At 43.3% G+C, this 24,763-nt stretch overlaps 2 protein-coding genes across 8 annotated transcripts; one reads left to right on the top strand and one right to left on the bottom strand.

Moving 5' to 3' along the window:
• Positions 1 to 52: 52 nt before the first annotated feature.
• Positions 53 to 2,726, bottom strand: ANKRD37 (ankyrin repeat domain 37; the record flags this gene model as incomplete). Of its 2 annotated transcripts, XM_081128288.1 has the most annotated exons (5): positions 2,484 to 2,726; positions 2,141 to 2,293; positions 1,230 to 1,321; positions 529 to 732; positions 53 to 282 (listed from the first exon to the last, which is right to left on the bottom strand). In XM_081128288.1, coding segments are annotated over exons 1-5 (477 nt in total). In that variant the 5' UTR covers positions 2,511 to 2,726. The 2 variants fall into 2 exon arrangements, with proteins under 2 accessions (XP_080984414.1, XP_080984413.1); XM_081128287.1 differs by lacking the exon at positions 53 to 282 and having other exon boundaries at positions 525 to 732.
• Positions 2,167 to 24,128, top strand: LRP2BP (LRP2 binding protein). Of its 6 annotated transcripts, XM_081128285.1 has the most exons (12): positions 2,897 to 2,991; positions 4,327 to 4,491; positions 4,720 to 4,833; positions 9,568 to 9,653; positions 11,253 to 11,376; positions 12,054 to 12,166; positions 13,055 to 13,168; positions 17,405 to 17,547; positions 17,623 to 17,728; positions 18,917 to 19,140; positions 20,539 to 20,713; positions 23,180 to 24,128. In XM_081128285.1, the coding sequence occupies exons 4-12, from the start codon at positions 9,609 to 9,611 to the stop codon at positions 23,243 to 23,245; spliced, it is 1,110 nt and encodes a 369-aa protein (XP_080984411.1). In that variant the 5' UTR covers positions 2,897 to 2,991; positions 4,327 to 4,491; positions 4,720 to 4,833; positions 9,568 to 9,608; the 3' UTR covers positions 23,246 to 24,128. The 6 variants fall into 6 exon arrangements, with proteins under 6 accessions (XP_080984409.1, XP_080984408.1, XP_080984407.1 ...); XM_081128283.1 differs by lacking the exons at positions 2,897 to 2,991; positions 4,327 to 4,491 and adding an exon at positions 2,167 to 2,581 and having other exon boundaries at positions 4,767 to 4,833; XM_081128282.1 differs by lacking the exons at positions 2,897 to 2,991; positions 4,327 to 4,491 and adding an exon at positions 2,176 to 2,581.
• Positions 24,129 to 24,763: the final 635 nt, after the last annotated feature.

Raw genomic sequence — 24,763 nt, 5'->3', positions numbered from 1 at the left:
TAGTTTAACCTTGATTCTTTCCAAAGGTGGTAAATACTACACAAAAAAAGAATTTATTCTTTAGACATTCCTTTAATAAGTCACAAGACAAAGCATGTACAACCAAAATATTGTAGGCATGTAAATACATGTATTCGTAAATGTTATCTTCACTTAGAAGAAAGCGCTCCTCCTTCTCAGAAGGAGTTTACACACACCTGGCGAGGCGGACCACGGCTTGTAGCTGAGCAGATCTGCACGAAGGGAAGGCCTCTTTACACCTCTTCATGGCCAACAAGACATCTGTTGTTAAACATATTAACATTAAGAACCTTTTTAAAAGGTGGTTTCCCAACCTTCCACCATGGAGGACAGTCTTTGGTTTCTAGAAATTACTAGTAGTTTCTATAACCAGTCTCAAAATGTGTTAATAAGAATGAAAAAGACGTACTAGAAATAAGACTGCCAATATTTAAGTGAAACAATAAACTCTGTGCCAAATAAGAGACCCTTGAAGGAGGAAGAAAGAAGAAACTATGAGTGACTTACCAACACTTCCTTTTCCCGCTTGTATTTTCTGCACTTCCGAAACTTCGTTTCTGTCTGGTCACTGGAACACAGTGATCTCTATCGGATCGTTCACTTGGTTTTTTTGTTTGCATGCGCTTAATTGCTGTAAGAAACTTGGCACATTCTGGAAATCCATATGACCAAGCAAGATCTTCGGCTGTTTGCCCATTCTTATTACATAAACTGAATTTAAAATGAAAGTCGAGTTTTAAAAAGTTGATAATTGTTTAGCCTCTTTTAACATATAGCTTTGTAGCAAAGGAGCTGTGGACTCATACAAATGTTGGCTGCAGAATAGAAGAGGTAAAGGAAGCGCAGAAATCCCATCTTTGCTCACTGGAATCCTCAGTGGCTAGCAGAGAGTGGGCATTTCAGTTCTGAGTGAATGAAAGAGCATTCTGTGTTCAATACAATGAGTAAGTACCCAAGAAATTCAACAAGAACCTGTATAAATGGGTTTTCCTAGACCAAAGCTAAGGTGTGATACTGCCACAATGGGTTACTCAAGGGCGACTTCTTACTTCAACTTGAATAGTATCATATTAACAGCCTGAGTTAACACTTAAATGATGACACTAAGTTATCGATTAGGCAAGCATCCCTTTTAAAAGCACATGTAATTAAGCGTGGGAAGTCTGATTCCTTTCGTCCAATTTAAAGCCACCGAGCTGGACACTTACTCAGTTTGGGCGTCACTGGCTACGAGCAGGCTAAGGCACTCCAGGCTTCCAACTTTTGCTGCCTTGTGGAGTGGAGCTTCTCCAAAAGCATCCTTAAATACAACACAATATGTTTTAGTCTCTCTCCAAAACACTTTCTTGTGGAAGTTGGTGGGGGAAGTCTAATTATTGTTTGAGGAAGCTAGCTGGACCTACATTGTACTGGGCTGAATATTTAAATTCAAGTTTTTTTTTCTTATAAGGTTCACTTGGTATGTTACTAAATACAAAGCTTTCATTACTAAAAACGTGTACAGCCACAGCCACATACATTAAAATTTAAGTGCCTAAAAGCAAAATAGAGTTCTACAGAAGTAAATTTAAAATTCGGCATTCTTTAATATTCAATGGAAGATGCAGACTCCCATAAAAAAATTCTGTAGGAAACTATAATAGTCGTGAGCATGCCTCGCAATATTACAGCTGCTATACTGAGACTTTTAATTTGATAACGTAGTAATTGCTCCTTCTGAAACTGTAGCCAGTAGGCATATATTTGGCCAACAAGCACTTGAAATGTAGCTGGTCTCAACTGAAAAGTGCTGTAAATATAAAATACACACCAGACTAAGAAAACATACGAAAATGTAAAATACCTATCAGTAATGTTTTACACTGATTACACACTGAGATGATAATATTGTGGATAGATTGGTTTTAAATTCTAAAATTAATCTCACGCTTCGTTTTACTTCATTGATATGGCTCAAACAAAAATGTTAACTGCGTACGTGGCTCGCATCTTTCTGCTGGACTTCGCTGCTATAGACACGTTTCTAACAACTGAACTGAGTATTCCGGCGTCTCCGAAAGGTGTGTGCGGACTGGGGTGGGGGAGGGTTGCACGCGGTAACCGCCAGTCCCCTGGTTACCTGCTGGTTGAGGTCCGCGCCCATCTGCCGCTGCCAGAGCAGGAGGCAAGCACGGCCGCCACCTGCGGCCAGGTGCACCGGCGCCTGCCCGCAGGGGTCCGGGGGTGCGTTGACCGAGGCGCCGGCCTCCAGCAGATGCTGCAGACTGTCCGCCTGCAGGGAGAGGGCAGCTCCAGCGTCCCTCCCGCCTTCGTCCAGTCCCACCCCGTCCTGCGGCTGAAAGCCTTCCACCTCTGCGGACGCCGTGCCCAGGGGTCGGTCAACCGCCACCCTCGCCAGCGCTCCCAGGAAAGCAGGCATCGGGAAGGTTAAGCCCGCAGGACAAAAGGGGCCCGACTCTCACCTCCGGGTTGCAATCAAGCAACAGCATTTCCCGCCTAAAGCAAGAGACTGGAGTCCTGGAGGGTGCAGAGCGCGGGCGCCCTCGCTGCAGGCTGGCAGGTAAGTGCACCAGCCGCCCAAGTGCGGGAGCATTTAAAGATCGCCAGGGCCAGCGGGCCGGCCCGTCGCCGCCGCGCCCCAGCCGCCTGACCCCGGGCTGCCCCGCGGACGCCGCACGTACGCAAACAACTGACACATGCGACCGGGATCCAGGCTGGGGGGAGGGGGAGGCTGCGGCGCGGGCCCGCCAGCCGATTGGCCATCCGATTGGCCACGGAGGCGCCAAGCCCGCCCACCTCGGGGCGGGGCCCTAGGCCGCCCAGGGAGCCCCCGTGCGCGTGCGCCGCGGAGGCGCCGAGCTGGGCACGTCTCCCTGCGGCGCGCCCGGCCCCCGGTCCCCGCGGAGGCGCGGGAGTCGCGGGGAGCCTTTGGTTTCTGCCGACACGCACGTAACCCGGAAACGGGGAGCTGTAAGCAGCCCCGCGGCCCCCGCCCCAGCTCGGGAGGGCGGACCGCGAGGTCCTTCGGCCTCAAGTTCAAAATCGCCCCAGGCTCGCCTGCCACCCGCCCCAGGACAGGACGGGACAGGACGCGGCCGGGCCGGGGGAGGGGTGGAAAGTGAGCGGCGGGGAGGCTCCCCCGGACCGCCCCGCCCCACACTGACGCGTTTCTCAGACCCGACCCTTTTGCCCGTGGGGGGAATCCTGTAGAATAAACCCCCCGTGGTCGCGTCCCCTCCTGGGGACAGGCTAAGCCGCTGCGGACTTGTGGCCCCGGGGCAGTGCTGGGAGTCGCGGCCGTCGGGGAAGGGGCAGGAGCGGGGAGGAGACGCGTTGGCCCCGACCCTGGGGCAGTTCTGGGTCAAGCGAGGGCCTGGGCCGCAGCGTTTGTGACGACGGGCTCGTCCCCGGGGCGCAGGCCGACCCCAGCTGCGGAGGGGAGGGGGCGGGGGGGCGGGGGTGGGGGGCTCCCGGGGCTCTTTACTGATTAGCTTCAGTCCCTTTCTGTAAAACCTTCGCAGCAGACGTCCTGGCTTCAAATTGTAGCCGTTGGACGCATATATAATCTCTTGACTGTCTTTTCTTAAGCACTTTTTTCCCCCAGATTAATCGAGCTAAAAACTAACGCTCCAGCCCTGTATTTCCTTTCCCTGGAAAAAGCCCCCGCTGAGTTGCTCCTACCTGTTGTAGGCGGCAGGGAGTCCGGGTGTTAGGTGGGCGGGGCCACACCCCACCTGCGCTCCGCAGCCTTGGTGTTCGGGGTCTGCCTAGGAAAGGATTCAGAGCCAAGGCTCCAACTATAAGAGAACATTTACTTCCAATATCACAGAGGTGGAAGACGTAATATCTAGAAGACATGGGCTCAGGAAACAAGTTATAGAAGCAAAGGAAGGGCCCTTGGTGCTTGGGAGTGAGGAAGCTGATGGGGGGGGCTGCTCCCCAGGGGGAGAGGCACCCCCTAAGGGTTTTAAAGGTGGAGATTTTAGGGGAGGTCCCAGGGGAAGATCTCTGTAGAATATTCAGGAGTTTTCCAGGTGTGTCCTTTCAGGGTTGTGGTCTCTACTGATTGATTGGCAGCAGGGCAGGGGGTCATTATCCTAAGTAGCTGGTCCTGAGGTCAGCTATGGGGGGGTCTCTGCTCTGGTTTTGCTGCTTTTCTGGGCCTGGATCTGAAATACAACTGAGGCCTAGATGTTATCTCTAGGGAGGAAAGGAGAGGGGTACAAACCCCAAGCCCAGGAATATGCTAGGGGAAGAAAGGTCACCCTGGGGGTGAGGTCCCAACCTACAATTGTCCACTGCTAGGCACCTGGGGGCTTTCTGCCCTGGTGACCTTCTGTATGTGGCCCATCGTCCTTACTCTGCTCCTAACTGCCTGCAACATATCTACTGATACCTTTGAGAGCAGGACTGAAAAATAGATACTTTTATTATTTTGCTCTTAGGGGACAAGCTCATTGTCCTCTAAAGGTAAGAGCCCTTTTAGTTATAATTTTGGTTACAGTGTATTGTTTATTTTGTAATAAGAGCCACAAAATAATTTTTGCAATAATAAACTTATTAAATTGATGCACTGACCCAAGGGGTAGTTTTAAACATTTTTATTCATATGCATACTTGAACATAAATGTGGGTATATATTTATGTTCAAACACCTATATAGAACCATGATTTTGTTCTGTATTTTTTATGTTTAAGTGACTCACAATACCTTTTTATGATATTTAAAAAATGCCACGGCGAAGATATTGTTGTCAGATGAGAACACGTGTCCATACTACCCATGTGACTTCTCTCACGTTTATCAATTAGGTAAGCATTTTTTTAAAGCTATAATTAAGCTTCAGGGTTGCACAAATGTTCATTTTCAGGAATCCTAACTAATGCAAGGTATTATCGGAGAAGTTCTTAGACTTCTAAACATATGTCCTGCAGTTAACATATATAATGGGATATCTGTGTGATGAACGTGCCTCCGTATTACATATTCCTTTTAAAACAAGACTCTGTTTAGCATGCATTAAGTCTGACCATTGCTGTTAACTTCCTGGTACATATGTAAGTTTTACAAGGAAAGGGGCTTTTGTGAGTAGTTTGTAAAGCTTTTCTCCCTTTAATCACTGTGTACTTGTCTATTGCTCACATTGTTTTAGAAAAAATACTTGTCCTATCTGGGTATCTGGCTTACCCTTAATGGACCTAAAAGCTTTCTAAGAACTGAACAAAGCTGGTGGAGTACAAAAAATACACAGAATCAATACATTTGAAGGACAGTATCTTATTGGCAAGTAACTAGAGTTTGTAGTAAACATGTAACCCGTGGGATCCATTTTCTAAAGAGGAAGCTGGCCTGAGATGCATATTCAACAGGCACTCTTCTAAACAGTGATGGTTTCACTTAAATTTAACTTGCTGGTAAATATGTTTCCAGAAGGAGGATGTCATTTAGAGTGAGAGTTTAAAAATATACATCGAATATTGACTAAGTGACCAAAAGAATGAAAGCTGTGTGGACTGTCTTGGAGGTTGTCTTTGCTACGTAGTCCAGGAGGGTCAATGGGACACGGAAGTCAACCTAAAAGAGCTCCCAGTGGCCAGAGCAGCTTGAACAACACAGTAGTGTACTGTTGAATTATAATTCAATAAAATAGATGTCCTCAAGTCCATACTGATGTAAATGATTGAATAAAGACATGAGAGAGAAAAGACAACTAACTCTTCCAAAAGAATTCTAAACTCTTCATGTAAACACTCCCCCCACCATGCCCTTTTGAATGTGATTACACATAATGACTTGCTTCCAAAGATTAGAGTATGGGAAGGGGGAAAGTAATTTTATAGTGGAGAAACCTGTCAAACACTGCCTGGGCCAGACCATTGTTAACATCCTCGGTGACGAGTCATGTTAATCACATGCACCCCTGATATGATGGGATGAGGTTACTTCGCCTCTTGCTATTCTTTCCTAAAGCCCATAACCCAAGTCTAACCATGAGTAAAATATCTAATGAATCTGGATAGGGGGGTGGGGAGCCATTCCACAGGATAGCTGGCCAGCTTTCCTCGTCACTGTCAATGTTATGAAAAACAAGGAAAACCTGAGAAATAGTCACAGACCAGAGGAGGCTAGGAGGCCTAATGACTAATGTAGTGTGGTAACTTGGATGGGATGCTGGAACAAAGGAAGGACACTAGTGGAAAACCTATTGAAATCAGAATAGAGTATAGGGTTTAGTTCATGGCAATGTACCCATTTAGCTTCCTCAGTTGTGACTAATGTGCCATAATAATGTAACATTAAGAAAAGGGGAAACTGGGTGAGGGAACTCTCTGTACTATCTTTGCAACTTTTCTGTAAATCGCAAATTATCCTAAAACATAATGTTTATTCTAGAAAAGGCAAGGTAACTTAAAATTAAACCATTATGTATTATATTTCTTCTGTAGGCCATAGCTATTAGAGAAGTTTTTATTTATTCAGATATTTCGTTTCACATTTAAGTAAGCTTTTTCCAAATATAATAATGACAGAAAATAACTAAAGCAATGTGTAGCTAGTTTTAATCAAACAAGGAACAAAAATCTCACAAAGGTCTCACAACCAACCTGTACTTAATTTGTTCTGATTAAGCAGTATACTTCAGCTCTTCTGCTAAACACTCTGCTTACTGCATTGATCACTAGAATTGTATGTATCAGGCTGTTTTCTAGAACATGCAGTTACTTCGGCTTACATCAGTTTGAATTTTTTTCCACATCTATAAAGATTATATGTAATTAAACATTATGTAACTGGCAAAATATGAGTGAAAAGTGACAGCTGTAATTTTTAGGAAAACTAAATCAGTTACTTTCAAAATCATCAAGTCACTAATAAAAATGCTTTCAAAGTAAATGAGGGTAAATTAACTCTAAAAGACAGGGTGGCCCTGGCCGTTTTGACTCAGTGGTTAGAGTGTTGACCCGTGGACTGAAGGGTCTCGGGTTCAATTCCCAGTCAAGGGCACGTACCTGGGTTGCAGGCTGGATCCCCGGCTCTGGGAGGCAACCAGTCAATGTGTCTCTCACATCAATGTTCCCCCCCCCTTCTCCCCATCCACTCTCTCTGAAAAGCAATGGAAAAAATATCCTTGAGGATTTAAAAAAAGGGGGGGAGAAATAGTTCTACACTGCATTATATTGGAGCTAACCAGAGGATAGCATTTTGCAGGTCCAGTTAGCACCTGTCTCCAGGCAAGAGCAGTGTCTCTACCAGAAGCTCTATGTGCTTCCAGCATTAGGCCTTTCCTCTCAATTTCACCAAGGACATGGAAGCGACATATATGCTCTTCAATGGATGACTAAAGAAAATGTGGTATTTACACAAATGGAATATTACTCAGCCTTAAAAAAGAAGGGAATACTGCCATTTGTGATAACATGAATGAACCTGGAGGGCATTATGCTAAGTGAAATAAGCCAGACACAGAAGAACAATTACAACATGACCCCACTTATATGAGGAATCGAAAATAGTCAAACTCATAGAAGCAGAGAGTAGAATGGTAGTTACCAGGGGCTGGGGAAATGGGGAGATGTTGGACAAAAGATATAGTTTCAGTTATGCAAGATGAATAAGTCCTAGAGATCTGCTGTACAGTGTAGTGCCCATAGTTAACAATATTGTATGATATACTTAAAAACTTGCTATGAGGGTAGGTTATATGTGTAGTGTTCTTTGATTGATAGATGATAGATAGATATAGATAGATGATAGATAGATTAGATAGATAGATAGATAGATAGATGATGATAGATAGATAGATAGATAGATAGATAGATAGATAGATAGATAGATAGATAGAAATGATAGATAATAGATAAGAGGACACTTGTGGAGGTGATGAACCTACCAAGCATTGATTGTGGTGATGGTTTCATGGGTGTATATTTATCTTCAACTTAAGTTGTATACATTATGTACAGCTTTTTATATATCACTCACACCATAATAAAATGGTTTTTAAAAAAAGAAAAAAATTACAATATTTAAAACAACTTCATCAAAATAAAAAATTAAAAAGTGGAGGTCAAAAGAAATATCAAGAAAGTGAAAAGACTCCATGGAATGGGAGAAAATATTTGCAGATTACCTCATAAGAATCTAGTGTCTAGAATATATAAATAACTCTCATAACAACAAAAAGGAAAACCAACTACAAATGGGCAAAGGATTTGAATGGACATTTCTCTAAAGAGAATTTTAAAATGGACCATAAGCACATGAAAAGATGCTCATCATCATTTTTCATTAAATGCAAACCACAAACCCCCAGATGTAACTTCGCACCCACTAGGGTGGCTATTGTAAAAAATGAACAACAGTAATAGATGTGTGTGAGGACGTGGAACCTTGTACATTGCTGGCGGGCATGCAAACTGGTGTAGCCACTTTGAAAAACAGTTTGGCAAGTTCTCAGAATCAGAAACGTAGTATTACCACGTGACCCCACAATTCTCCTCCCAGGTACACACCCAAGAGAACTGAAAACATATGTCCACACAAACACTAGTACTGAAAGCCACCAGCATTATTCATAATTGCCAAAAGCTGAAACCACCCAAATATTCATCAGGTGACCAACAGATTTTTTTAATGTGATATATCCACATGATGAAATACTTCTGGCCTAAAAAAGAAATGAAGTACTGATACATGCTGCAACATGTATGAACCTTGTAAACATTATGCTAAGTGAAAGGCTAGACACAAAGGACCGCATATTGTATGAGTCCATTTACTGTACATGAAATGTCCAGAATAGGCAAACCTATAGAGGCAGAAAGCAGACTAGTGATTGCCAGGGGCTGAAGGGAGGGAGAGATTGGGGAGTGACCGCTAATGTCTCCAGGGATTTTTTAGAGTGATGAACATGTTCTGGAATTAGATATTGGTGATGGTTGGACACGGTGCGCATTTACATCCATAGCAGCTGGAGATGGGGCACTAAGGAGGAAAGACGGTCTGGGGAGGGCACCGTCAGCATCCACCCCACCTGCCCTTTCCTTTAAAATTGTAGATTTCTTTCATATTTCACATCTTCAGTTAATGCCTACAGTTTATATTACATCATTTTCTAAATTTGCTGCATATTATGCAAACTGAGTGATGATTTTATATTTAATCCTAAGATTTGGCAGAAATAAACACATACTCTTGCTTTTTAAAATCTTTAGTTCTCAAAATTAAAAAGTGCTAAATTTTGGCTTACCCTCTTGCAGGAGTCCTGCCATTTTGAAACTGAGAGTAGTTTGCCTTTTGGAGAACAGTGTAGAATAAGGGGGAAATGCACAGGTGCTAGGGGTACCCCAGCTGTCGCCACCCTGCGACCTGAGGCAGGCTACCCAACTTCACTGTGGCCGGTTCCACATCAGTGAAATGGGCCTCATTCTAGCCCGTTTCACAAAGTTTTGTAGGAGTTAGTGCCTTAGAACAAAGTGCTTAGAACAAAGAACAATGCCTGGCATTTAGGAAGAGCTCAGTAATTCTTTGTTTCTATTTTCTAGGCCCTCTCCAACTCTTCTTGGAAGCAAGGACAACCAAAACCATGTGCAGTACTGCAAGCACAGGGGACAGCGAGGGTTTAAAGGAGGTTCGGTATTGTTTTCTGATTCGTTTTCTTTCCGATCACCTTCCTGAATATGCCAAGTGTTTTCTTTTAGGGACAGTAGCGCACTGAATGCCTTCCCTGAAATAAAAACTTGTATGACCAATTTCTGACTGCTACCTACATCACCCCATTTGGATATTTTTCTTCTAAGTACTTTACCTAGTATATATATTTTATTATTTATTGATTTCTGAGAGGAAGGGAGAGGGAGAGAGAGAGAAACATCAATGATGAGAGTCATTGATCGGCTGCCTCCTGCACGCCCCCTACTGGGGATCGAGCCCACAACCCAGGCCTGTGCCCTGCCTGGGAATCAAACGCAATGTCCTGGATCCTAGGTCGATGCTCAACCACTGAGCCATGCCAACCGGGCACTAATATTGCTTCACCCTAAAGCTCATTGGAAACTTACTTTATTTCATTGTATTGTTGACAGTATTACAGATGTCCCCCAATTTCTCCCCTTTTTATCCTCCTCTTCCCAGCCACTGCCCCACCCCGGACCTTCGCCACACTATTGTCTGTATCCATTGGTTGTGCACATAGATGAAACTTTTATATTCTCTAATGCAACCATTATAATTTTGAAATCATAGAATCAAAGAATTTTAAGTATCTAGGAACAGACATTTTGAAATCCTCTAGTTCAAACCACTTATAATCCAAGCTACAGATGAGGAAATTGACTCTTAAAAATATTAAGTGACTCTTCCAAAATCATAGACACTTCAGTGATTTTTTCCCCCAATGTACAGAATTGCCTACCTTTTCTGCACTGCATTCTCATTAATGAGGAAATTTATTATCCAAAACAGTGTCACGTAATTGTATAAATGGAGCTTTCCAACCACACTACGGGCTGTGAGTTCTCACCACCGCCCATCAGGAGCCTTTCCGGAAGCTTCTTCCTGATGGGCGAGAGCCAGCTCTAAGGTTACCCAGGAGTAAACAGAAAAACAGAGCACCTACTGAGTGCCACCCCGCTGCCCTCAGCCTAGGCCAACCTGGACTCCTCCATCCCACCAGGTGGCCTCTACATTTTAGATTTAGGCTCTGATTTTCCATTTAACCGCGATCCAACTTATAACATGGCAATCCAATACAGACGGGAGATGAAACTGAACAGCACAGCTAAAATAAAGTGTATTCCCAGGTAAAATAGACAAGTGCTTGAATGTGAAATGGATTGTTAGCCTGATGAGATTCAGATACAGGGCAACAAGGTACCAGAGCACAAGAATTATATCTATGAGAAGTGACACCAAGTCCTACTAGTGGCAGCAGCAGTGGTGGGAGACATGACCCCCCGCAGCATGTGAATTCATAGAAAGGATTTGCAAAGAGCTCTTACCATTAATCCCATGCTGTGGAGACAGATGTGGAGGATGGCTGTGCTTCTTATCATAGCTACAAAGAGCCCTGGTTCCCTAAAAAGGAATATTCACAACCCAGAGCTGGTAGTTTGGTGCCCTCTCCCTAGACAACGCGAGGAGGTTGCCTTCCATAATGAGTGCCAAGTGGGGGTGGAGACTGCGTTTTTCTGGAAGCTATTTCTATCTTATTTTTTATGTTTGTTTACAGAATATACATTGTGGAAACAGGATGAGGCTGACCAGTGAGAAGTTGCCCAAGGACTCCCTTTATGCCTCTCTATCCAAGTATGCTGCCAGGAACTCAAAATTCCAATGGACAAGGGACAATATTGGTACAAATTCTGATATTTGTACTAAAAATCTGTGCACCAGAGAAAGGTGACAAGAAATATGAGTCTTATTGCTGTCAAGGAGGTGGTTAACTTTACAGTCCTCCCAGCTTTCCTGTAAGAATGTGAGAAATTGCGATTTCACTCATCAGGTGGTAAATCATCAGTGAAGTTTCATAGAGCCCCATCCTTGTTTCATACGCAGGGGTTTAGGACCCTCTTCTAGAACAGGGAAGCCAGATGTCACTTCCCCTAAGGAGAACAGTGCCATTCTTGACTTGAAATTGGCCTTTAAAGCTACCTTTTATTCTATAGTATTTTAAAAAATCAAATTGGGGCATGGTTGGCTCATTTGGGCAGTCACTCTAAGCCTCAAATTAAGAATTTCACCCACCCATGGGGCAACGTAGCCTAAAGAATTAGACAGATTGTTTGCTAGAGCTCCTGCCTAGTAATAAACCCAGTTACTTTGAAAACCAGTCAACAAATATTGCTTGATTATACAAAGTGCGGTGTTAGGGCCTCTGGTAATACTTCCCCCTCTAGCTAAGGAGCCCAGGAATGAGAGCAAGGAAGGAAACCCATACAAGCAGCCAGGTGGGTTCTGTGTTAATTGCTGACCGGGAAAGGAGATTCGTGTCAGGTGGTACAGGTGGCCCTCCTTCCCTTCCTTAACTTAGACCATTACAGCCACGCTGGCTTGGTGGATGAGGCCCTGCAGCTCCTGAAGGGAAGGATTACAAGAGGGGACACTCTGGCGTATTTCCTACGAGGGCAACTGTATTTTGAAGAGGTATCCTTCTTTGCTTATTTGTTTTCATTTCCCATAATGTTGCTGTTATATCCTCGTAGCAAAATTTCTCATACAGTTGCTTACATTGTAGTATCAGGGAAAGTCTGTCAGAATCCATAGATTATGGTTATGGCTTGTTGAAGTGTCATACACCGGGATCAGCTTAAGGAGACATCTGGCCTTTCTACTTCAAAGTCATTCTAATGAAAGTCATTTATAGGAGACATTCTGGTATAAAATCCAGTCTTCACCACACTGCTGTTGTGCCCATGTGTTATGCATATAGGCGTATAGGGTCTCTGGTTAATCTCTTCCCGCCCTCTTCCCTCTGGGACCCGTCAGTCTATGCCTTGCTTCCATGCTTCTGGACCTACAGCGTGGTGAAGGCCTGGGGTGGGGTGGGGTGGGAGCCAGGTGGAGGGGGGCAATGAGGGAAAAATGGGGGATATCTGTAATACTCTTAACAATAAAGATTTTTTAAAAAGAAAACCAAAAAATCCAGTCTTACACTATAAATTAAAAATCTAATGTTCATATTTTTGCCCAAAGTATTTAATATCTATAAAATATTTCCATGTTAATAGTAATTGAAGACCCTGATTATCTCACTTAAGGGCAGCTTGTATGTTCCTTTGCTGAGTAAGGAGGGAATTGTCCTCTATCCACATTTATTCTGAGGTACCCTGAGGGTTCATGAAGGACTGAAGCTGTATTACTGGTGCTGCAGTGACAGTCTGCACTGCACAGTCCCTCCTTGATCTACAAATTCCAAAGATTTGTTACTGTCTTTTATTGCTTTATTTGGTGCTACCAGCTAGATTTAGGTGGGAATTTAAAAACTTGGATCACTTTAATAAAAATAATTCAGTATTTCCTGGGAGCTTGCAGGGATGGTATGAAGAAGCATTAGAACAGTTTGAAGAAATCAAGGAGCATGATCATCAAGCAGCGTACCAGCTGGCAGTGATGTACTATGATGGGCTGGGGACAACCGCAAACGCTGTAAGTTACTGATGTGTTCACAGTGTTTGAGATTGTGCTGTTAATGGATTATCTGATACAATTAAAATTATATTTTAATAATATATTTCTACCCTTATAGTTCAGTGATCTCTAACCTTTTAGCATTCAAAGGATAGCAGTAGTCATTTTTACATTTGTGTGAAAAACAAAATTTCTTTTGGCCCTCTCCTTGCTACCATTAGAAGTCAATGATTTTCTTTTAATATGCTTTCCTATATTTTTAAAAGTTATTCCAAAGCTACACAGACATGGAGAAAAGCTGGAAAATAAGCAAAAAATAGGATCACTTCAAACTCTGCTGTCAAATATGAACATTGTTGTTATTTTAAAGTATATTCTTTCATGTATTGCCCCATGCAAAAAATTATCTATATAACTATTAGAAATTACACACCTGGCATTTGTACAGAACTTTTTCTCTTGTAAAGCATACTGAAATGTTTAGGTGTGCACTGCACTGATATTTACATCTGTAGATAATTTGAAACAAGTCAGCAAAAAAAATAGATGAAGCAAATATAGAAAAATATTATTACTGAAAATTTATATGGTAGCTATTTTTATTGTATATTCTTTCTACTTTCGGGTATGCTTAAAAATTTTGTGTTAAAAAAAACCTCAAAGAAATTCATAGTTAATGCAGCCATCAGACAAATGTAACTTGTCTACATTCCTGTTAAGCCCTGGCCAGTTTGGCTCAGTAGTTAGAGCACTGGCCCACGGACTGAAGGGTCCCGGGTTCGATTCTGGCCAAGGGCACGTACCTGGGTTGCAGGCTCCATCCCTGGCCGTGGTTGGTGGGCAAGCAGGAGGCAACCAATCGATGTGTGTCTCTCACGTCGATGCTTCTCTCTCTCTCTCCCCCACTCTCTCTGAAAAGCAACGGAAAAAATATCCTCAGGTGAGGATTTAAAAAAAAAAAAAATTCCTGTTAAAAGAGTAAATATGTACTTAAGAAAATTACATAAATTTTTTTAGTCGATCAACAAAGATGTTTAAAGAAGCATAGAAACACACAGAAACTTAATGAAGAAATTACAATTCCATAGTAATAAAGCTCTGTTTAATATGAAAAACATAATGCAGAGACTATATGTGCCAGACATCACAGCATCAAACATATAAAGGAAATGTGCTAAAAAGTAGAGAAAATGTTAAATTTAATTTTAATTTCTGGACATGATAGATAATATTCAGTATATAATAGGTAAGTTTTATAAACTATGTAGCATCCACACCAAAATATTCCTCACATGAAATTTTAAGACTCCTTGGTTGAGATACCAAAATTGAACATATACTAGGAACATACATTTGCGCTCAAAGAAAATCACAATAAACTCCTCCCCCCCAAAATAAGTTGTGTGACAACCCCACTCATTCGTTAAGATTTAAATAATAACCAAAGAGCTTCAAAGTGAATCTAAAACATTCAGGTGGTTTATGTCCTCACAACCGCCTCTGCTCTCCTCCTCGCCAGGTCTTTGCTCTGTGCTCTCCCTGGCGCAGGTGACGGCCTGTTGTCTTCGATGGTCTCACAAACAAGGAGTTTGCTTGTAGCAGCGCTGCTGCTAAAATGGACGGTCCCAGGGAGGACACCGGGTCCCACAGGGAACCTGAGCTCGCTCTTGGTCGCCCTCTGCTGATTCAGACCCGCGGTCCTCTTCCTGCCCCACCCCACCCGTGGCTTTTCCCTTTACCCTCTCCTTCACTGATCCAAAAACCAATCCCATTTTCTCACACACGCAGTTCCGTCTCCTGCTCACCCGCCACCCTTTCCTTCAGGTCCCTCCTCAAAGGTACTTCCTCTGAGAGGCGTTCTGTGGCCGTGTCACCAAAACAGCCGGCTTCCTCCTCTTCACAGACTTGCCGGGGACCCGCGGTCCTGTTGGACTTCCTCCCCCACTGCAATGCAAGCTCCGGGAGATGGTGTCCAACTCCAGGACTTGGACCAGGGGCCGCCTCCGGAGGCCCTCTGCAATGTTTACTGAGTAACCTGTGGCCCCTCGCTGACCATGCTGTTGCAGGGTATCTTCAGGGCCTTTTCAGAGAACTTTCCTAGGGACAGATCACATCTCTCCAAGAAAAATTATGGTGGTAGCTGTTAGGATAATAAAATACTTGCCCTTGTTACAAACAAAATCAATAATCCACTAAAAGAATAAAATATAACAACCAAGTAAGATTTAGCCCAGACATTTAATAATGCAACATAAGCAAATCCATGAATATAATGTACCACCTTAATGGCCTGAATAAAAGAAACCATATGATGGTTTCAGTATGTATTGAAAGTTTCGTAAAACTCAATATTTATAATAAAAACCTTAAAACATTAAAAAAAGCAGTACTAGGAAATGTTTCCTTAAAACTTAGGAGCAGCCACTTAAAGTTGAATCCTTTTACAAGCAGAAACAAAATATTTTCCACTGCTCACAATGACCTACTCTTACTGTCCCCTGAATATCTTCCAAGCCTCTCTCCAGCCCTTTACGCCCATTTCCTATTTCAGTTCAGGCTCTTAACACCCTTAGTTGGGTTGTAACAAAAGTAAATCCTCTAACTTCGGCTCTTGTCCCTCATTCATTCATAGAGCAACCAAAGCCAGCTTTTCAAAATTCAAATCTGATCATGTCCTGTCCATCTTTAAAAACTTTTACAGACTTCCATGTTGAAGATCAAAAGAAAGGGGCGTCATCGGGACTGTTCCCGTGGACAGCCAGCTAGCTGGCCATTTACTTGGTGAGGTCTTTAGTTTCCAAACCAGTAACTGCCACTCCACACCCTCGGGCAAGCCCCACGTTTGCTGTCTGCCTGGTCACTGCCATCTGTGGGGCTTCACTAGGCATCACGAGGCCAAGCCATCGTGACTCCATCTGAACTTGACACCGGAATTCCTTTTGGAACCTTGACCTCACTTGGTCCACCGGGCTCCACAGCTGTATCCCACGGGCCACCACACCAAATGCTTGCCTGTCTGGTTGGTCTTCTCACGTGTTCCTGACCCCGCACTGCTTTGTGTGCCCTCTTCCTCTCGCACTGCCACCCTCCAGCTGGCAGGCAGAGCGCCCGGGTCCTCACCTCTCCTTCGTTTCCTTGCCTTATGGAGACCTGGCTGTCCCCCAAGCAGCCCTCTTTAGTAGCGAGCTCTCCTTCCAGCATCCCAACTGCCGCAGTGCTCAAAGGTGGAGCTGGCATCTTCATTCCCCAATTCACTTCCCCCCAGGCGCAAAGTACCTACTTTTACGTTCATACCAACTGATTGCTTTTCTAGTTCTATCAATTTCCTGGCCACTGGTGGTTCCCTAACATCAATCTGAAGACTGTCTCTAGGATTAGTCGTGTCATCCCCGCCCCCTGCCCCCCCCTCTCGCCCCGTGTGATCCCATCATTTTATCTGACACTTGAAAAGAACTGAGCAGCAAGGATCAACCATGTCAGGCTCCCATGGGAGGGTTTACACAACCACTTAACTACCATCAGGTTCTTACTACCCAGTTGTGACGGGGAAATGGTAGATGCCTACCACATCCATTCCCCAAAATAAATCCACGTAACCTGGGGCTCACAAAAAGTAAAACGCCTTTATTTTCTCACGCTCCTGTGGCGCGTAGCAGTGGGGGGTAGTGCAGTGTGAAACACGTACTGGATGTCGGGTAGTATTTTCTTTGGAGTGTTTCAAAGCTTGTGGCTGATGGGTTTTGGAGGGCGCAGCTTTGTGGCGTTAGTGGTTAGGATGTCTTCTGGGCGCTCCCTGTGGCTGCGGACGTTGTCTGAAGATGAGCGCATGGGATGCACATCACCACCGAGCACGCTTGGGGAAAGGGCGCTGGGAGGGAGGAGACGGCTTTTGTTCGGGGCCCACGGTGCGCCGTGAGAATTACGGAAGTGCAGGAGGTCGCAGCTAGTTTTGCACTTTGATCAATTCCAAGAACTGTGCTGATTCAGAAGGCGGCCCAGAGATGGGGGGGCGGGGCTCGAGATGCAGTTAACTCAGCTCAGAGCTGTCAGGTGAGGGAGCCGCCTTACCCCAGGGCTCCTGGGTGCCTGCCCAGGTGGCCCTTCACAACGTGAGTCCAGCCCCACAGACCCCAGGGCAGCACACGGCCTGGGCACATCACGCCAGAGGGCGAATGCTTTACAGCATTACTGGGAGAAAGGAGAGTTTGGGGAAAATGTAAAACTAGGGTTCTCTGTTCTCTTGCTTTGTGGAAGGAAAAAGGAGTGGAATACATGAAGAAAATAGTCGATTCTCCGTGTCCCAGAGCAAGACACTTACAGTTTGCAGCTGCGTACAACCTTGGAAGAGCCTATTACGAGGGGAAAGGCGTTACTCGGTCCGACGAGGAAGCTGAGAGGTAATCTGACCCGAGCACGTCCCGCTCCAATCACAGCTGAAACAAACGACAGCTCGCCCTGTCCTTCTCTTCCAGGCTGTGGCTCTTTGCTGCAGACAACGGGAACCCAAAAGCCAGTGTGAAGGCTCAGAGCATCCTGGGATTGTATTATTCCACGAAGGAGCCCAAAGAGCTAGAAAAGGTGGTGCTGATGTTTTTAATGTTAGCGATCTATGGAGACTGGTTCACTGTTTCTTCTTGACAGAGAGGGTGCTAGGAATAAGTGGTTTGAATCTCTCTTATATTTCTTTAAAATGCAAAGAAAGTTTACTTTCAAGATCTCAAAGCTCCTTTCACCCGACTCATCTTCCCTGCCTTCCCCGCCTCTACCAAAAGGGGCCGGGGATGTGAGAGCATTTTTATGCTATAAAAAGCTATGCACTCCTATTCCATAAAGCTGGGGGGGGGGGGGGTGTCCTGAGATAAAGCCCAAATCCTTTTAAGTGTGAATAAATTATTACACTTGATTTAAGGAAGTAACAGTGATACTAATAAGTAAAATATACTAAGAATAGAAAATTAAATCCACTTAGGATTTTTAAAGAAATAGAATCTCTTTCCTCATCAGTGATGAAATATTTTCCAAGAAGTCTTAGAAGGGAAAGGAGGCGCAGGGCTGAGTCCTACTTCTAAGAGGCTTTAAGGGCAAACTCGTAAGAGGCACCTAACAATTTAAGACCCTCCTTGGACAACTGAGCAGCCACTTGTAAATAATTTTTTGAACTCATTCACATTCACAGTAACAGTATTAAGCCTCCCTGCAGCCTTTGTCCTTGGTTGCCTTTGATCTTGAGAGCACCATCTCTGATGAGATCCACTTGAGCTCTGACTTCCCTGAGCTTCAACAGCTCTTCCCTTCCCCCTGTCCCTAGTGGCAGGTGTGTTTCAAAGCCTCACACACACTCTGTTCCTATTTCTCACCTTTTTGATCCTTCCTGTGGAAAATCTGAAAATCCTGATGCCTGAGATGCTGAACTCTAGGCCGAAACCTCACCTGCACTGTGGAGCAGACAACAGGGGGGCTCCCCTTACACTCTCTCTTTAAGGCACATGAAGTTGATGCTAGCCAGAAATACCTTCAAAAGCTAGAACTACAGGGTGTTGCCCCAAAAATGTATATACACTTCAAATAATTCCAATGGGTTAAATGTGAAAAGAAACATCAGTTGAGCTATCAGCTGTTAAAAGTGTGTATACATTTTTGGGGGGACACCCTACATTTCCTAGAGATGAATTAACAGCACTATCTTATTATTAGAGACCTTTTGCTTTCTGGTATCCCCTTGTAATTTCACCTTGTGAGTAACAAGATGAAACTGCCTTCGTAAAGGCATTTTTTTGGCATTCAGAAGCCTGTGGCAATGGAAATCTGGAGTCCCAGGGTGCACTGGGGCTCATGTACTTCTACGGACACGGCATCCACCAGAACACAGACGCGGCCCTGCACTGCCTGCAGGAAGCAGCGGGGCGGGGAAACGTCTACGCTCAAGGGAACCTCGTGGAGTATTACTACAACATGAAGTTCTTTACAAAGTGTGTCGCATTTTCCAAAAGGTAAGCTGGATGAAGCGTTTACAGAAACGCCTGCTGGGTGTTCTGTGGCAGGTGTTCACAGGACTTGCTACAATATTGTAAATGATGGCTGTTGAGCGCTTGACGGTTTGTGCAACCGAGGACTGAAATTTAAATTTCACTGGATTTTACTTCCTTTAAGTAGCCACATGTAGCTAGTGGCTGCCGTATCAGTACAGTTCTATGCCATTGGTCTATCTGCTCTGGATACCAGCTGAGTGAGCTTAAGCAAGTTCCTTAACTTATGGGGGCATCAACTGCTTTATTTATAAGAACATACTTCTACTGCAGGCTTCTAAAAATAGGGTAAAGTACTTACCATAGCTTGACACATTAGAAATGTATATTAAATATTAAATTCACCTCTTCCTACATCCTTAGCCACGGGTTCTATAATTACACGATCGCAATACAGCTTAATAAGGGCTGTGAAATGGGAATAATGGTTACAAGACTCCAACACTGGCATCTGACCAAATACTTGAAAATTTCCACAAAACACAGAAATGTCTTTGCTCTGAGCCCATGGACTTTCCTACATTTGCTTACCCATCATGTACAGAAGCAACACACCAGGAAAACAGCAGTGGGTGTTCTGGAGAGCGGCACAAGCCCACGCTGATTTCCCCCAGTAACGCACACGGGCTCCCCTCCCTCCGAGCCCCGCGTGGGGCCACCACGGACAATGGAGTTATGATAAAGATGCCGCTTCTACCCTCCTCCCACATCCTCGCTTCCAGGCAGCAGGTCACGTAAAGGCGTCATCTCCAACGTCCCAAATCTCCAAGTGTCCATCTGATGAAAACTAAGACTTGACAAAGTTCTTGAAACTCCCCATTACTGTCCACATTCCTGTTCCCCGTAACATTCGTTTTAACGCAGCCTTGAGTGGATCTCGTAGTCTCCGCATCCGTGCCTGCGTTATACAGAACGAGCTCTGTTTATTGCCCACTTTTCACGAAAGATAGATGTGCAAGGTTTTTAACGTGTTTTCTGGTCTTATGTGACAAAGGTCCAAATTTAAGGTTGATGTTTAAATAAGTGACCCGAAGAAACAGAAAATACTTTCTCCCCATTGTTGAAATCTATAGTCATATTAACTTTAAAATATTAACATTACAAGGAAATCACCTTTCTTTTCTGCTCTAGTTATTTTCTGGGTTAGCAAGCCAGGCGGGTGTAATCACAGGGAAGCCAGCACGCAGCCAGTCTTCCTGGGACTGTGTTATGTTCGCCCTTCACCGCCCAGCAGCTTTGTTAACACTCAGCAGGTAGAAAAGGGGAAATCACTGGGCACAAGGACAGTTCCCGGCCACGCCGCTTGTGAAAATGCACACCATCACCGATGTCCAGTTCATTTCACAATTCTCCGTCCTGCAGGATTGCCGATTATGACGAGGTGCACGACATCGCCACGATCGCCCAGGTCACGGACTGCCTCCCGGAGTTCATCAGCAGAGGCATGGCCATGGCCGCCTTCTACCACGCGCGCTGCCTGCAGCTCGGCCTGGGGATCACGAAGGACGAAGCAGCAGCCAAACACTATTACTCTAAGGTAAGTGAGCCTGAGAGCAAACAGGAAACGGATTTCTGGGCTTTCAGTTGAGACTTGACTTTATGGATCAGTGTCTTCTCCTTAGTTATTGCACAGATAGCCTCTGCCTACAGAGAGGTTGTCAGACACGCAGAATGTCCGCCGGGTTCTTACTGGCTTGACTAAAAGTCCCATTCCCCTCTCCCACGCGGCTGCCATCAGCGCCAAGATTAAAGCCAGAACATTCGCATCTTTCACCTGAAGCGTGAGCCTGTATCCTCATTCTGGTACCTTAATGAAATGTTTTTAAAAAGCTTCTTACACATGACATCTACCACACTGAGGAGGAATATTCATGAGTTTGAGGTAACCAGTTAAAATAAGACTTTTCATGTTTTAATCCATGTGATTAATTTATTCAAATCCCAACAGACTTCACATCTAAAAATCAAACAAACATTAGAAGTGGGGAGAGGTGGGAGACAATGGATCGTTATGAAGAGTAACTGCAAGTGAGTAGTTTTTTTTAAAAGAAAAAAGAAAAAGAAAAAACAGCGTTGGCTGGGTGGCTCAGTTGGTTGGAGCATCGTCCTACACTCCAAAAGGTTTTGGGTTCTATCCCTGATTGGGGCACATACGAGAGGCAACCAGTCAATGTTTCTCACATTGGTGTTTCTCTCTCTCTTTCTCTCTCGCATCCTCTCTCTCTCAAAATCAATAAACACATATCCTAGAGTAAGAATAAAATAAGAAAAAACAAAAAAATTGCATTCCTGAGGTCCATGACATCCATGAGGTCCGAATTAGAATGACATCATGATAAAATTTATAAAGCAATTTGTAGAGTACACAAATTGTTCAGCTTGAGCAGGGGGACAGGTCAAGGAACAATTTCCGAAACCCCCTGCCTGACTCTGATCTGACAGCAGTGATTGCCAAGCTTGTCTGTGTATTAAAATCACCTGGGGATCCCTCAGAAGTTCCAAAGCCCAGGCCTCACTTCAGAGCAACTCAATCTCCAGCTCCGGGAGTGGGACACAGAGTATATACTGAAGCTCCTTGGGATTCCAGTGTTTGGGAACCTTGGCAGGCAAGTCTGGGAACCCTAAATTATGTAGAAACACAGCACACAAACACAACCAACCTTTGCGATATTTATCACTACCCCTTTTCATTAATATGAGTAATAGTTGTCTAACTTTTTAAAAGTGTAAATGTTCAATGTATTATACCAATTTCCAAACCAAGTCAATTTCACATTGTATGCTATCCTTAGTATCTTTTCTAAATAAATATAAGCGAAGAAAACTCTGGGTCAGAAACATCCTGAATTGTGGCAAATGTTTACCCTAAGTAAAATAGTGAAACAAACAACCTGCTTTCTTAGAACAATTTTCCATGTGGTGGGAGATAATGGCCCCATTACTCAATTATGGCCACTGTATTTTATGGGAGGTACTTTTAAAATGGAGATAATTCAGATGTAACAAGCCAGTGAAGGGTATGGAATCCTGTCACATAAGGCACGGTAAGGGAAACTCAGTGTTTTATTCAGAGAAGAAGGACCCGAGGGGTCCTAATAGTGGCCTTCACCAGATGAGAAGCTGCCCTATAGAAAAGGAACTGTGGAGGAGGGAGCAGAATTACAGCCACCCGCAGTGCACTATGGGAAAGGGTAGGAGACCCAAGCCTGGTCTCAGCTCTGCCTCCGTCAGGCTAGGGGACTGCCAACTACTTTACCTCTTGGCGTTTCTATGAGATCAGCACTTTATGTTCTCCTAGGACCCTTCAATGATTCTAAAGTACACAGGGAATTTTTAACTTAATATAAACAAGAATCTTCTAATACAACTGTTTAGGAAATAACGAAAGATGGTCCTATAAGGTGGTGACTTCTTGCCACTAGAAACAACCAAGCAACTATCTAGTAACCAACTGTCATGAGTACTGAAGGGACAATTTCTGCATGGAGTGAGGTTTGGATGAGATAACCTCCTACGTCTCATCCCAATTCTTGACATTCTATGAACTATGAAATTACGAACTATTACATATCACTATTTGCTTTAGTCTAATTAACTACATACTTTAAAATATGGTTATTATGGATGCTGCTATTCATATAATGAGATAACAAGTTTGAGGCCAAGTGTTAAATTTAATGCTTTCCATATTACTTATTTTAATAATTCATATCATAGAAATGCTATTTTCATCAGTGCACAAATTCTCTTTATTCTTGACACTGAAAAAATTTTCTGTCAAGTGATAAGAACATGGATATTTTTAGTATGATCTTTTTTACTTAGGCTAATTTGAACTTCCCAAATTAAGAAATCAGAATAGATGTGTATCTTAATTAAGAAACTCCCTTGAAATTCATTGTATTTTACTATTCTTAAAAGCAAACGAAAAGTTATTAAAAAGGAAGAAAGGTCCAACAACTCAACATATATCTAAATAACCAACTCTGTCTTGGACTTTCAGGCTTGTTGTCTGAACCCTGCACTGGCAGATGAGCTTCACTCTCTACTTATTCATCAGAGAATTTAGACCACAGAGCATCTCCACAAGGTCGCACCTCCACAAGGTCATCATCCTAACACCTTAAAATGTGTGTATTTTTGTAACAGCTACGTTTGGTTACTTTCTGCACCTCAAGATACATTATCTTGTTTTTTTTCTGATGACATGTTACCTTCGTTCTTGAATTTGTATTCTGTAATTTTGCAACTTGAAACCTAGCTACAGCATCAGATTGCTGGACAAGTCCTCAGAAATCCAGCTCTTAGCCTACAGACTGGCCTAGAGCCCAGCAAACACTGAAAACCATTCCATAAAGCAAGTATCTCTTCTCTTTCTTTAAATAGTGTCCCAAAAGACTTAGTGCAGCCTTAGTTTTAATAACATCAGAAGTATAATTGCTATAACTTATAAAAACTTTAGATATGATTCTGAATAAATTTGTCATTTTAACTTGTTATTTAAAGTTTTAAACTTAAAATTCACCAAAATAAATAAATAAATAAATAAATAGAAATTTAAAGGAACTTTTAAGTAATGTGTTGTTGTTTTTTAAATTTGTGTAGCACTTATGCTTCTGAAGTTACTAAAGCTAAGACTGCACTAAGCCTTCTGGGACATCTCGTGTTGTCAAAAGATTCTTGTAAATAATGTGGCTGATTTATGATAAACTTTAAAAACAGTAGGCTTAAGAAATTGCTTAGCCTGGCCCATGTGGCTCAGTGGTTAAGCATTGAGCCTGAAACCTGGACATGTGCCCCTACCGAGTTTCGACTCAATCCCCAGTAGGGGAGTGCAGAAGGCAGCCAATCAATTACTGTCATCATTAATGTTTCTATCTCTCTCTCTCTCCTTTCCTCTCTCTGAAATCAATAAAAACATATTTTTTTTTAAAAAAAGGAAATTGCTTAGAATCTTGCCCTTCCATATCTTCACTTAAATCTCTTTAAAAAAAAAAAATATATATATATATATATATATATATCTTTTGATTTCAAAGAGAGGAAGGGAGAGGGAGAGAGAGAGACATCAATGATGAGAGAGTCACTGATCAGCTGCCTCCTGCACGCCCCCTGCTGGAGACTGAGCCCGAAACCTGGGCATGTGCCCTGACCGGAAATCGAACTGAAATGAAATTTCCTGGATCCTAGGTCGACGCTCAACCGCTGAGCCACACCTGGCTGGGCAAATATCTTAATTCAATGAAACAACTGTTGTATTCCTGATAAGACAATCAATTAAAGCAAGGTGTTTTCTTTGTGCTTCATTTTCTACATTTTAAAAAAACCCAGCTGTATTTCAAAGCAAGATAAAATGTGAAAAAAACTCAATGAAATCATCAGTATAGAACTGTAACTGAATATGGCTAAAAATTAAATTAGCAAGAGGCTTTCTTTATATCAGTGACATCAGTGAAGGCAAAAGTTGACAGAAAAATAGAATTCTTATGCAGAAGACTATAGTGGTACATCTGTGAAACAAAAATGATGCCTTAAAGATACCCTAATATATTCTTTGTAAGCATACTAAACTAATGTTGCTTTACTT

The sequence above is a fragment of the Miniopterus schreibersii genome (assembly GCF_964146895.1).
Source record: "Miniopterus schreibersii genome assembly, chromosome: 2".
Classification (NCBI taxonomy): domain Eukaryota; kingdom Metazoa; phylum Chordata; class Mammalia; order Chiroptera; family Miniopteridae; genus Miniopterus; species Miniopterus schreibersii.
This window is presented reverse-complemented; position numbering and strand designations above follow the sequence as displayed.

What these genes read in the sequence shown, in the direction of transcription:
- LRP2BP (XM_081128283.1), top strand. Translation starts at nt 9,609, where the DNA reads ATGTGCAGTACTGCAAGCACAGGGGACAGCGAGGGTTTAAAGGAG. An exon ending in GGCAACTGTATTTTGAAGAG is followed by an intron (nt 12,167 to 13,054) that starts GTATCCTTCTTT and finishes GGGAGCTTGCAG; the next exon opens with GGATGGTATGAAGAAGCATT. An exon ending in AGCCCAAAGAGCTAGAAAAG is followed by an intron (nt 17,729 to 18,916) that starts GTGGTGCTGATG and finishes GCCTTCGTAAAG; the next exon opens with GCATTTTTTTGGCATTCAGA.